Source organism: Hoplias malabaricus, chromosome 5 (assembly GCF_029633855.1).
Source record: "Hoplias malabaricus isolate fHopMal1 chromosome 5, fHopMal1.hap1, whole genome shotgun sequence".
NCBI lineage: Eukaryota > Metazoa > Chordata > Actinopteri > Characiformes > Erythrinidae > Hoplias > Hoplias malabaricus.
The window spans coordinates 23,362,202-23,375,515 of NC_089804.1; the positions used below are offsets into that span (position 1 = coordinate 23,362,202).

The window sequence follows — 13,314 nt, forward strand, 5'->3', positions numbered from 1 at the left end:
AAGAGGAGGAGGAGGAAAGAGCGCGAGCTGAAGATGCCAAGCTTCGCCATATCCCTCGAGCTGGGACCACCATAACAAACCCCCTGTAATAAACTCCCTGGAACCAAACGAAGAAGAAAGGAAACAACAGCAAACTACCGACATCAAAGAAGCTTTCAGTCGCGTGCGTAAAAGGCGGACAGGAGGCTGACGGGCGCGCGGACGGCGGGTTCTGAGATGGCGCGTGACCGGAGGAGGCGGCGGCGGTGCGACTGACTGATTGATGTTTGATGGTCGCGCGCTTTGGGGCTTTTTTGAATATCGCTGTTGTCATTAGTTCCCCCAGTCGCTGTTATCGTCCCGTGGCGCGCGCGCGCGTGCCCGATGAAAAGCCCGGCGTGGTGTGTGATGAAGATGATGCTGAGTAAGAGCGCGGAGTGGCTGCAGGAGGAGCTGCAGCAGGGCGGCGGCGCGAGCTCTCTGCTGGTGCTCGACTGCCGCGCGCACGAGCTCTTTGAGTCGTCGCACATCGAGTCCGCCATCCACGTGTCCATCCCGGCGCTCATGCTCCGGAGGCTGCGGAAGGGAAGCGTGCCGCTACGGAGCCTCCTCGCGAGCTCCGCGGACCAAGAGCGCTTCTCACGGCGCTGCGCGAGCGACATCGTGCTGCTGTATGACGAAGCCACGGGGGAATGGCCGCATGCGGGCGCCTCGGCCGCGGCTCCGGGATCCGGGGGCTCCGGGGGGAGCGTGCTCCCGCTGCTCATGCAGAAACTACGGGACGACGGATGCAACGCCTTCTACCTGGAAGGTCAGCGCTTTAGTCATCTCTACACAACTCAGAAACGTGCAGCTGCGCAACTGGTTTTGTTTAGGTCGAAAGATGTTAGAAAATAAGTTTGAACAGGCCTTACAAAAGGAGTAAGTCCATGAATGCCACTTTAACCCTGTGTTTGGCATTGTTTATGAGTGTATGTGCCAAGGAATAAGTCCACTAATACCCCTTTAACCTTCGTTTGTTACAGCTTATTGTCATAAGATGTAAACTTATATATGCTTAAGAAAGTCAATTAATACCTCTTAAACTATGTTTAAAAAGAATTACCATTTAATATCGCTTTAACCCGAGCATTACTCATTGTCAAAAGATTATGAGCATAAAACAGAGGCTCCATTCAAGTCCCTTTAACTTTGGAACTGTTATTGTTTTATGGTCATAAACTACAACAAAAGATTACAACCACATAAAACAATGAATAAATCCATTAATGCCCCTTTAACTCAGCATTTTCTATGGTTTCTGGTCATAAAATAACACAAAATAAAATGTAATCCTAGAGTTACTAAAAGTATTGATCAGAAGATCTAACAAATTTACATTACACACGCCTTTAAACAAGAAAACAAGTCTATCCTAGATTTATTATTCATAAAGTGTGTAAAATAAGGCAACAATATTTTAAAAGGGAATACCCCACCACTATTTTAAAGTGTTTTATCATAAAATGTAAGAAAAATATATTATGCTCAAATATATAATTCTATTCTATAGTAAAATGTACAAAAATAAGATCTAATAAGTTACTATATAAATGCCTAAAATGGGAATTCTGCTTCATTCATAGATTTGTTTTTGAATTTAATCTTGAAATATAACACCAGGTAAGACATAAAAAAGAACATTATTTTTATTGCTTTCTAACAATATGCATAAATAGGTAAAGCCTTAGTAATGTGTGATTTATGTTGAGCAGCCAGTGTATGATAAAAACAAACGATAGAAACCATTGTGTGTTCCAATAGTCCGGAATGGTGTTCCATAATATAAACGATCTTAAATGCTTTCCGATGAGCTGACTATTTTTTTAAACACGTTTGAGGGTCCTAACAGGATCTTAAAAAGAAAACCCATGGCCTGTAATGATAATTATTAGAAAGCAAAGCTATTTGAATGATTCTAATGGCACATTAAACGGGAAAGTACTGTAAGCCATGAAGTTGAGTGTGTGAAATTAAAGAGTTGGCCCATATAAGGTTCACAATTTCTGTCTATTACCCGTTAAAAACTCTTAATACTTACGTTCATGAGACCAGATGTTTTTTTCAAGTATTTTGGACCATATCTGTCTGCCTTAGAGTGGTATAAAAATAACCTGGCGCTTTCAAATTCTGCTAAAATGTCTTACTCAAATTTAATGTTCCACCTTAAATTTTAAGGTGGAACGGAATATTGAAACAAGCAGGCAACTCACGAATGGTGGACATTATAATCACATTCTACATTTTAGTCGTTAAACAAGCCAAATATATCATAATTAGAATATTTGCTTAAAAAATACAGCGAAATGCTAATGTTTACATTTGAAAACCAGTTCTCGACTTGGAGCCAGAAAATGCCCTTTTAAAACATGAATTAATGTCATAAATCGCCAAGCTTTACGTCACTAAGAAAAGGAGACCACAAAAATGAAATGTAACGAAGAAGGTTCGAGTTTCTTACGTGTTTATTTCGCCTGAAACTCCACACAAACGGAGAGCCACAAAGATGTTTTTAATTAATACCCCAAAATGGCTCCGCCATGTTGTCTTCGTTCAAGAGAGACAGTTCGCATTTCATGAATGAAAAGGGGAACAGAAAGTAAAAGACAGCTGGTGAATTCGAGGAGTGCTGTCGTTTTTACTGTTTGTTAGGGCTTAAACGACGAAAACATACATATATAGGACTTCTACTGAGCTTCTGAAAGCGTTTAAATGCGTATTAAAAAGGTCTGCGGCCACCATTCACAAAAAAGCAGTATTAAAGGGCTCATGTCATGTTAAAACATCTCTCATTTTGAAGGAGTTTGATGGAGAATAACAAACATACAAGCGTTTTTTACGTCTTTAAATCGTACATAGTCAATATAAGACTTATAAAGCTTTCGGGATTAGTATTCATATTTTGTTACGTTATAAAAACAAACACATTTGCATGTGTACATGAGTTTAGCTCCACCCATTTGCTTTAAAATTATGAAGTGTTTTTGCCTGCAGTGCTTTTTGAATGAAGGCAGGTAATTTACATATGCCCTTAAAGGTACAGTAGTCTATTAAACACTTGAATAAAGGGCATTTGTAAACATGTATTACAGTTTTGCTAATTTAATAAGAGTGAAATCTGAAAATAAATAAAGGATCCGTAAGGTATATGACTGCAAAGCATTCATTTGGATTAGTGTTCATTTTTTTTTCAGTTCGGTTTAATTAAGTTAAACGTTGGTTATCCTAACCAGACAGTTTTAAGGAGAAAGGGCATATAATATAAAGAAGTATACAAGATGCAAGTTTGCCTGATGTTTGTTTATTTTATTTCCAGGAGGATTTAACAAGTTTCAAATGGAGTATCCTGAGCATTGCGAGACAAACCTGGATTGTTCATGTCCAAGCAGCTCTCCGCCTGCTTCCGTTCTGGGTTTGGGAGGTTTACGTATAAGTTCGGATTGTTCTGACGGAGAATCGGACCGTGAGCCTGGCAGCGCTACAGAGTCGGAGGGAAGCCCACTTCCCAACAACCAGCCGGCTTTTCCCGTCCAAATACTTCCGTACCTTTATCTGGGCTGTGCCAAAGACTCCACCAATCTGGATGTTTTGGGCAAATACAACATCAAGTACATCCTCAATGTAACTCCAAACCTGCCCAACATGTTCGAGCACGACGGAGAATTCAAGTACAAACAGATTCCCATCTCGGATCACTGGAGCCAGAACCTCTCTCAGTTTTTTCCTGAGGCCATTTCCTTCATTGGTAAGTGGACACCTCCATGGAATGTGCTTTTTTTACTTTCTGCAGCAAACTGTTGTATTGTTTTGCTGTAAGGTTGTCAAGGATAGAAAACATATTTTGCTCACACACACTTAGGTGTATATATGTGTTTTAATTGTGGACTGATTGCCCAGAATTTTAATAACACCTGTGTAACATTGAATAACATACTTACGAAGCAGTACTAACAGAGTTAGCTGACCTCATGTATACTGCCATTTTATGGATGCAAATAGTTACACAACTTCCTTCACAAAAATACAGAAGTATTTTTGGTTTTTTTATATAAGGATAATAATTAATGCTTAGATTGATGAAATGCCTAGGTGGGTAGATTAAGTACCACCATATATAATATCAGAGCAATACGTTAAATCTTCTTTTTGAAGGTTTCTTATTTTACAATATTTTGAAGACAACAGCTGCCATTAATGCTGTGTCAAAATTTTACAACAAATGGATCAGTAGAAATGATTCAGAATGACTTATATAAATAATTTATTTATGTATCTAAATAAATTCTTGTTAGATTGATATATAATATTTGGCATAGACCTAATCAGTTCCTATTTATTCCTCTGAGTTTGTTCAGAAATATAAAATTTCAACTCAATGTAAAAGCGTGACTATGTTTTTACTGAAGTGTGAAATTCCGGAGGCAGTATTTCGGCTTTAATGAACAGCAGCTCACAGGAAGTTGTGTTATTGATTAACGTGTAGTTATCAGTTTGTATCTGTGGAGTGTATCTCTCTAAAGATCCACACATCAGTGCATGTGCCAAGTTTCATTGCTTCTGAACAAATGTGTTTAATTTAGTTTAAGGCTTCTGTGTCAATTCACTGTCATTTTCTTCATTCAACATCTTGCGTTTAGGACCATAAACTGTTCATTAATGCTCAAATTCCACTTAATACTCAAATATACCTTGCTACATTTTATGTTTTGTATAATGATGTAAAATGCCATTTAAAATACAATGAGAATTTGATTAAACCATTGATTTTTGCATAATTAGACATATTAGAGCATTTATGACCAGAGTTTGACTGACTCACTGAGAGCGAGATGCTGATCTAGGTCAGAGACAGTGGAAGTGCACTGACCAATGCATGAATGAAATGAATCTATGAATGAACAGATCCATGAAAGAAAACAACAGCAGCAGTCTTACATTTAATAAAAAATAAGGACTGTTAATACACATACACTAAAAAACTGCACATCAGTCCATTTTCTCTATATTTTTAATATTTCTACTGTGAAATATGGACATGTTCGGTAATGAGAAATCTGTTATAATGCCAGTTAATGTCCTTGAGAGCAGGTGTTTTAATGTCCTCAGCACATATCTGGTATCATGCATTTCCTCTCCACAGCCACCTGTGACATACAGAAGTCTAAAGGGTTTTAAATGAAATGATGCTGCTGCTAATGATGATGATGATAAATAATGAAAACCTCCACTAAACATTTTCCTTCTCACATTGCATGGACCTCTCTATGAGGAATGTCTTTTTAGGCCAAAAGTATCCTAAACCTTTTTTTAGACGTCCTGTTTATAATTCATAATAATTAACTTTTCACGAGGAGCTTTTTAAGACATTCGTCTGGTTCCATTCCCCTTCACAGTCAACAACTAAGACTTTATTAGTTGTTTTCTTTAATCATGCAGAACATTTCAATCAAATGGGTGGAATTCCCCTTTTCAGTGAGCTATTATTGTATTCAGTAGCCTAGTAATAACTCCGAAAGCTCTGTGTGTGTTTAAAGTGTGTACACACACTCAGTCTTAGCCTGTAAAAGCCATTAAACTTCTGTTTGTTTTAAAAGCGAAACTGCACCGGGGTCTGGGAACAATGTCCACTTAGAAGCAGGATGTTGTGACAGAGCCATGCACTAGTTTCTCTGTCATTTTAAAACCGCTGCTGACTCAGTGATCAACAAAGCCACCACAGGAAGCTGTGTTTATCTCACGTGAAACAGCCTTTAACTTCCTGTTTGTTGTTTACTTGCATGTGAAGAGCATCCAGAGATGAGAATTCACACCTTAATCCATTGGGAGCTAAACACATGAGGAGTATTCCATGTATTTCTAATGTGTTTTTTAGGATTATATGGTTGATATGTAAAAAAGCGAATGAAGTGAAACCTATGTTGAAAGCGTTGTTGATTTTGGTGGGGAATGGATCCAGACGTCTGTCTCGAACAGCTAAAAGTTATTAGGTGAAATGATTATAAACATACTCCTGATTCCTGAGACATTAAAAACCACAGAATAGTAGTTCATGCACTACATATACAATCCCCAAATATTGTATGTATCACATTATAAAGATTGGGATACATTTTTTTGCCATGTCATCTGTAATTTTGCATTTCCCAGTATTGAGGTTTTTCAGAGGTGATGTTCTGCTTAAATTTGTGCAAAAGAAAATATAGGCCCCTTGTGAGATTGTTGAGTAGCTGACCTCACGCACCGTGGTGAAAACGTGCAAGAGAGAGCAAGAGAAAGAAAGGGTCACTTTGCACTAATGGCTTTGTAGAATGTTATATTCAACAGAGCCTGATGCATCTAGGTCGTCAATAATGTATCACCCTTTACTCAAGTGCCCACACAAGGTTAGAGAAAGATGGAGAAGAGGTTTTTCTCAATGGGGCCGCCCTATGCACAGCTTTATATTCACTCTCAAGCTTCCCCTTTTTACATGAGTACAGAATATCTTCATGCACAATACAAAGAGTCTGACAAAATGGTATAAAACCCCCAGTACTGGATTGTGGAATAGCAGAACTGTGTTCTCTGGAGTAATGAAGCTCCTTCCAATACATTTGGAACTAGTTGGGACCCAGAATCCAGCATTGGTACCTGACCTCATTGATAGTGTCATAGTGTCAAAACTTCCCAGAAGTTCAGCAAAGGAGATTAATACCCTATATTTTAAAAAGATATGCTGGATGTCCACAGACTTTTGGCTCTGTTGTGTATATGGAAGTGAGTAAATGTAATTAGTTACACTGCACCTCTGCCCAGGGCACTAATGCAGCAGTGGAGATTTAAACTGGAGAGCTTCTCTTTTTTGGAGGGCCTTGTTTAAAGTGAATGAGAGTAAGATTTGTAATGAGCTTCTCATGAATTACACACAAAGCTCCACTGTCCTCTTGTGATCAGACAAACAGCGAACTGTAATACCATCCCTTTAAGGGGAATACTGCCAGCTTATCAAAATTCCCCCATAACCCAGTATTTGAGCTATAAACAAAGTGATGGAGAGTGTTTGGTGTGAAATGGTAGATTGTTGAGGAACTTGTGGACTCAGATTTCTTTCCGTTGTTGATGAATGGAACCAGGCGCTCCATGTCTACAGCACAACTCCAGAATTTAATTTCCTCTCCCCAACCAGCGGTGACCTCTAGCTGCTAAACATATTTAAATGGAAAGATGAGGATGCTTTTGGTAAATGGTATAAATCTGAATGTATTTCTTGATCTCTTGACACCCTGAATGCCTTCTCAAAACCATGGCCATAATAGAACATGACAATGCCTAGAAACATTCAGTTTCCTGTGTGTAGTGTGATGGTGTGTGTGTGTGTGTGTGTGTGTGTGGGTGTGTTTTTGTGTGTAGTGCAATGGCATTTTGTTGCTGTGTGTAATACAATAGTGTTTAGTTGCAGTGGTAATTTGTGATCGGGCCACACCACTGACTTTAGAGGTTTAGCTTTTTTTTCTTTAGGATGAAATGATCCAGAAAGTGAAGAATAGAGTGGTACCCATTCTGTCTCCTGTGTTGAGAGGTGGTTGATGTTCAGTAAATTCCACTGATCACAGCACACTCACTCAGGACTTAAGGGGTTTTAAGCAGCTGCTATTTTGTATTTTCGGGCGGTGGGGTGGACTCCACACCTTTCTTTTTGTCATTCTGTGAATTTTTTCTTCTCTTTTTTCAGATGAAGCTCGTTCTAAAAAGTGCGGAATCCTCGTGCACTGCTTGGCAGGAATCAGCCGCTCTGTGACAGTCACGGTGGCATATCTGATGCAGAAACTCAACCTCTCCCTCAACGACGCTTACGACTTTGTCAAGCGTAAGAAGTCCAACATCTCACCCAACTTCAACTTCATGGGGCAGCTCCTGGACTTCGAGAGGACGCTGGGCCTCAACAGCCCATGTGACAACCGTTCACCCAACGAGCAGCTGTTCTTCACCACACCGACCAATCACAACGTCTTTCAGCTGGACACACTCGAGTCCACATGAGGAGGAGAAGGGAGGTGGCACTTTTATCTGAATGTTTGCCTCCTGACGTGTGAGGGGAGCGTTTTTTTAGACCTGGGCGACCAGGCAAGAAGAGTGGGAGAGTGAGAGAGTAAAAGAGTGAGAGAGTGAAAGAGTAAAAGGACATGGGGTGCTTTAAAGTCATAAGTTAGAAGTCAAAAGTCAAGAAACCTTGGGATATCTGCCCAAATGGAGGATGCTGCATCCTGGTGAATTTACGCAGCTTTTTTCTTGCCTTTCTCTGAACAAAACAGTTGTTTTTAATAATTTTTCACACACACACACACACACACACACAAATATATATATATATATATATATATATATATATATATATATATATATATATATATATATATAAATAAAAAGAAGAAAGACTGAAAAAACCACACACACAAATGGCGCTTCATACAAATAGAGGGAAGTGGAAACTGGAAGTGGAAGTGTATACCACCCACCTCCCTAAAAAAAAAAAAAAAACGTAACACAACTCCCAGGGTGCCAATCTAGTGTCTAGTTTCTGTTGTTAATTTTCTGTCCACTCTACTGAATGTAGGGTTGCACACATGCAAATCTGTATTCAATTCACTTAACCAAGGTGGCATTTTCTGTAGGATCATTTTTGTATGTGTTTATCATCAGGTTGTGTACTTGTAAACAACAACATAGCATTCTCTCACACACACACACTCACATAAAAGTCATCCCACAGTGGGTAGATTGTATCTGACCGATAACAACGACAAACATTGTGCGTTTTCTTCATAGGAACATTCTCTCATTTTTTTAATCGTCTTTTATTCGTTATGACCTAATGCGGTTTGCACAGTGGTTGAAGCCTTTCTCTTCTTGGCACTTAAAACTGGTACGGCAACAAAAACCATCACAAATAAAGAGACATTCAGAGGTTTTTCCGGATCTTGCTGAGCTAGGCTCTGCCGAAAGCTCGACTCGCATCTGGACCGGCCACGGCATCGCACTTACGAGGTTTTATTTTGTTTGTTTCTGTTGTCTTCGAGTCTCCACTTCCTTTAGGGAAAGTATTTGTTCTTGGGGAGGTTCTCCCTCAGGCGTCAGAGGAGTACAGTATGGTAAATGATGAATATTCTCTATTACCTTTTTAAATAAGTATAATAACTTCACTCTTATGTATTTGAGCATGTTTTGCTCTAGAGTTGTGGCTCTTTAACCCGGGAAAAATTCGCCAGATGGAAAACCGAATGTTTTTAGACACGTTTTTTTAACTTGTATCGCTTTTAGCAGCATACAGTGAGCAGTGAGAAGCTTCCGAGCTTCCGGGTTTTTCCCGGACACCGGAAGCTTTAGAATCGGACGTGGATTTAGACAGGATACGGCGAGTTAGCAGGGTTTGCTTTAAAGCTGGCCTTATTATTATAATAACCTTTTTAATCCTTTTTCCTATTCTGACTGTTCAGTACTCTTTGTATCTCACTTTAGAAGATCATTGTATAAAATAAAAACAAAGAAGTTGTTTGTGCGTTTTTTAAAAAAGAAATCGGAAACCACATAGTAATAATAACAATGGACAACTAATGGTCTTTAACGGGTCAGTTGAGGTTGTGTTTGTTACTCTCTGCAATATTACACCACACACTTTGCAGTATTTTCTAAAAAAGATCAACAAAAAAGGACAAAAAAATTGAAAGCCTCTGGTTTTTTTAAAAAAAAAAAAAATCTTTTTGTACTTGTATTCCACGGAAAAATAAACACATACAGCTGCAATGGCTTTGGGACTGAGGTAGCTTTTCACCTGGGGTGTCCAAAGCCGTACCTTAAAGATCTGGTTCTTTTATTTATGCCCAATTTTTGTGCAAATCCTGTGGCCTTTCAATGTATTTGAATATATATAAACAAACACACACACACACACACACACACATACATATATATATATATATTTGAGTAGATATGCAACAGTCTTCTCTTGAACAATTCACAGAGGGTGACTATTTCTCATGCTTGAAAACAAAAGCTTTGTTAAAAGTCTGGTCACATGTAAAAACAAAGCAAAACAAAAGATAAAGCTTTGGTCAAAATCTCAGCACCCTAGGATTGAAATGTATTTCAGTACGGAGCGTTTTCTCGGCTGTTTGTTTCTTTTTTTTTAACGTTTTAAATGTAAAATCCTTGATTTTCAAGCTGCTTCTCAAGGAGGAATGTTTGTGTTCACCATAAGAAAAAAATGGTGAGAAAAGACGGTTGATGTTTTTCCTCTTGTTTTGTACGTCGCCAGGACACAGGAATCAAAGTGCTTTCTGTGCAGATTTATTGTAGCTACACCTTGGACAGAGGCAGCATTTGAATAGAGAGAGAAAGAGAAAGATGTGATAGAATGAGAGAGCGGTAGAGAGAGAGAGAGAGTGAGTGAATAACAAAAAAGTTTATATCTTACCTCACTGAGGAATTTTTCAGGGATTTTTGACAATGCATCTGCATCGTGTTACAGCTTCGGATACATGACAAATAGCTGTTTTATATTGTGCTGTATACATTTTTTAAAAGATGCAATCTATATATGTGTATAAAAACCTGGGCTTGGTAACAGGGCAGTTTGATTTTTTTCTGATTTATGAAGGATATAAATTGTCCGTATGTATTGTATAGGATATGGAAAAAACACAACAAGACATGTTTATACTGCAAATAAATATTGAATTATTTTTTTGGTTAACTACCTTGGTTTACTTGTGGTTCCTTTTTCAGACTTTATATTTGTGAGTAAGATAAATCAGGTGGTAGTGGAACATGGCATTATTGATTAATGTTATATTTCCTACCATGCTGGGGCACAGCAACATCAAATATAACAATTGTTTAAATGTGGGGCAAAAGTTTTCATTGCATATTTAAAGCATATCGCATTTGAGTGCTGGCGAAGTTAATGCCACTTTTAACATATTACCAGAGCTGAATGTTGGTCTGATAGAATTCCAGTTGTAGCCCTCTCTTTCAAATAAAGCTCATAAGCAGTGCCACATTACCTTCAGGTGAACTGTTTATAAATCAATGAGCAGCAAACTAACAAAAGCAAAAAAAAACAATCCAGTTCCTCACAAGAACATCCACAGTAGTAAGAATCCAAGAGCTGTATAAAGGACAGAGGGGGCGGAGAGTGGCTAGAGTCAGTCATTGGCTGGACGTTGTTGCTGCTGTTGCTCTCGCCATTCAAAGAAAATTGAAAGTGAAAGTAATAAACACTCTGATAAAATAATTTTATATTTATGCTCATATTTATATTTCAGGTACTTGGACTTTTACATAACCCTCTTCCTGAAACTGTCTGAACTGGAGGATGGATTCAGGACACTGTACAGCTTCAACTTAATAGTTTTACTTTGTTTCTGTTTTTCTGATGAAGGCTGGTTTCCTGTTGCTCTGTGGTTAATTTCAGATGCAGATGGTTTCTGATGCATGTGATGACACCGCATCCGACAGATCTGCTTCCTCTTGCTCGCCCACGCTCTCTTTCTCTCGCTCTCTCTTGTGGAAACTGAGGGAAGGAGACGAAACTCACTGTATGCCGTAACGTGTCACGGTGAGGTTTAGACAAGCACTATCTGAGATCTTCTGAGAGATCTTTTCTTATCAGAACCTGGATCGGAACACTCTGTCCTTCTTCTCTAAAGTCATGAAGCAACCATGTGAACTGCTTTGACAGATGGAGACATTAAGTGTGAGGTAGAACAGGGAGTGTCCAAATATTTTTAGGTAACTCTCCACATTTTAAATAGTCCAATTTCACGTGGTTCTGACCAAAATGTATAGATTTGGTTCCAAAAGCTTCAATTGATGCTTCTTTAAAAATCTAACGGGGTCATTCAGTGTTGACTCTCCCTTTCAAACTGCCATAGAATACACTATTAGTGTTATATTAACACTTGGGTGTAAAAATGTAACACTCGTCAACACTCTTATGTTACACTTATGTTGATTTAACACAGGGGAATTTGCTGTGTAGGGTATGATTATTATTATTATTATTATTATTATTATTATTATTGTATTATTAGAGTATTGTTGTTTTTTTATCATCTGCATAGAAACTTATGGGCATTTTATTGTCAATATGCCCAGATTTATGTTTAGACATCAGTTAACAACCCTATGATTTGGCCATAGAATGAAACAAGTTATAGTTCTATATAGTTCATAGATCAATAATAGTTTGATGAGCTCTGTTTGATTGGCTAATTTACAGCAAAGCACTGTGGACGTATAAACGTATGATTAGGACTAATGATTAGGACTGTTAGGAAACAGGTTTAGATTTATGAATCCTAGGACACCACTGGGCTAAACATAAACCGAGGGGAAAAAATCAGTGGTGATTCACCACTGGTGCTGCAAATTAGTCACAGAGTAGTCTTAATCCATGTCCGGGAAACTTTCCTCTTAAATATTTATCTTACATCAAAATGCTTCAGAGATTAGTTTAAAGCTGTAAATCTGTCTGTTAAAAAATGACATTTTGAAATACACACTGAGAGTCTTAACTTTTTGCAGTTTTTTAATTTTATTTATTTATATTTTTTTGCCATTTTGCATTTTTCATCCAGTTAAGCCCCTAAAACATCTCTGTTCACAAATGAAGTGTTAAGGTATTTTCAAGAAAGAATTTCCCTAAGTAAAGTGCTAAAAGAGGTTTGGATGTAACTCTACACCTTCCTCCTCATTCAGTATATGTGAGACTATGAAAACGCAATTAGCTTCCACCCAAGCCTCCGCCCATCACCTGAGCTTTCCTGGAAAACCCCAGTCAACAAGCTGAAGGTTAAAACGTTAGAAACCCTATCTGTCTGAATCCGTATATTTATCATTGTCTTTTAAACTGTCTTTGCTAATTAGCTGCTTATTTCACAATATGTCTGTTAGCATATAAACCACATGCTAACAAGGCTAAACAATCTAAAAGAGATCTTGCGCTGCTTTAATCAAAACTTTTCTGAAGGGACCACTGTTCTTGATGCTCTGAACCAGAATAATCTATGTTTATGGCATGTGAGTCAGAATGTGCAGTCTCACCAAAAATGATGAATATGGATGTGTGTGTTGTAACACCTTTGTTTTATAGTGAAATATTTCCAGAGCGTTTTTTCACAGCAGCTTCCATTCAGCTTCGTTTAAAGGTGAAAACAGATGTCAATCCAGCTGCTACATCACATAGAATAAATGAAGATTAATAGAGCGCTCTGCTGACTTTGGAACATACTGGCAACCCATATGGCGTGACTGAGATGG

The 13,314-nt window shown here is 38.4% G+C and overlaps 1 protein-coding gene across 1 annotated transcript; it reads left to right on the forward strand.

The window, feature by feature from the left end:
- On the forward strand, window positions 1-8,346 carry dusp7 (dual specificity phosphatase 7). Its single transcript, XM_066672006.1, has 3 exons — window positions 1-790; window positions 3,335-3,763; window positions 7,730-8,346. Exons 1-3 carry the CDS (start codon window positions 364-366, stop codon window positions 8,035-8,037), a joined length of 1,164 nt encoding a protein of 387 aa, XP_066528103.1. The 5' UTR covers window positions 1-363; the 3' UTR covers window positions 8,038-8,346.
- Window positions 8,347-13,314: the final 4,968 nt, after the last annotated feature.

Coding starts and splice junctions, on each gene's coding strand:
- dusp7 (XM_066672006.1), top strand. CDS start 364: ATGAAAAGCCCGGCGTGGTGTGTGATGAAGATGATGCTGAGTAAGAGC. Junction 791..3,334: donor CAACGCCTTCTACCTGGAAG/GTCAGCGCTTTA, acceptor TTTTATTTCCAG/GAGGATTTAACAAGTTTCAA. Junction 3,764..7,729: donor TGAGGCCATTTCCTTCATTG/GTAAGTGGACAC, acceptor CTCTTTTTTCAG/ATGAAGCTCGTTCTAAAAAG.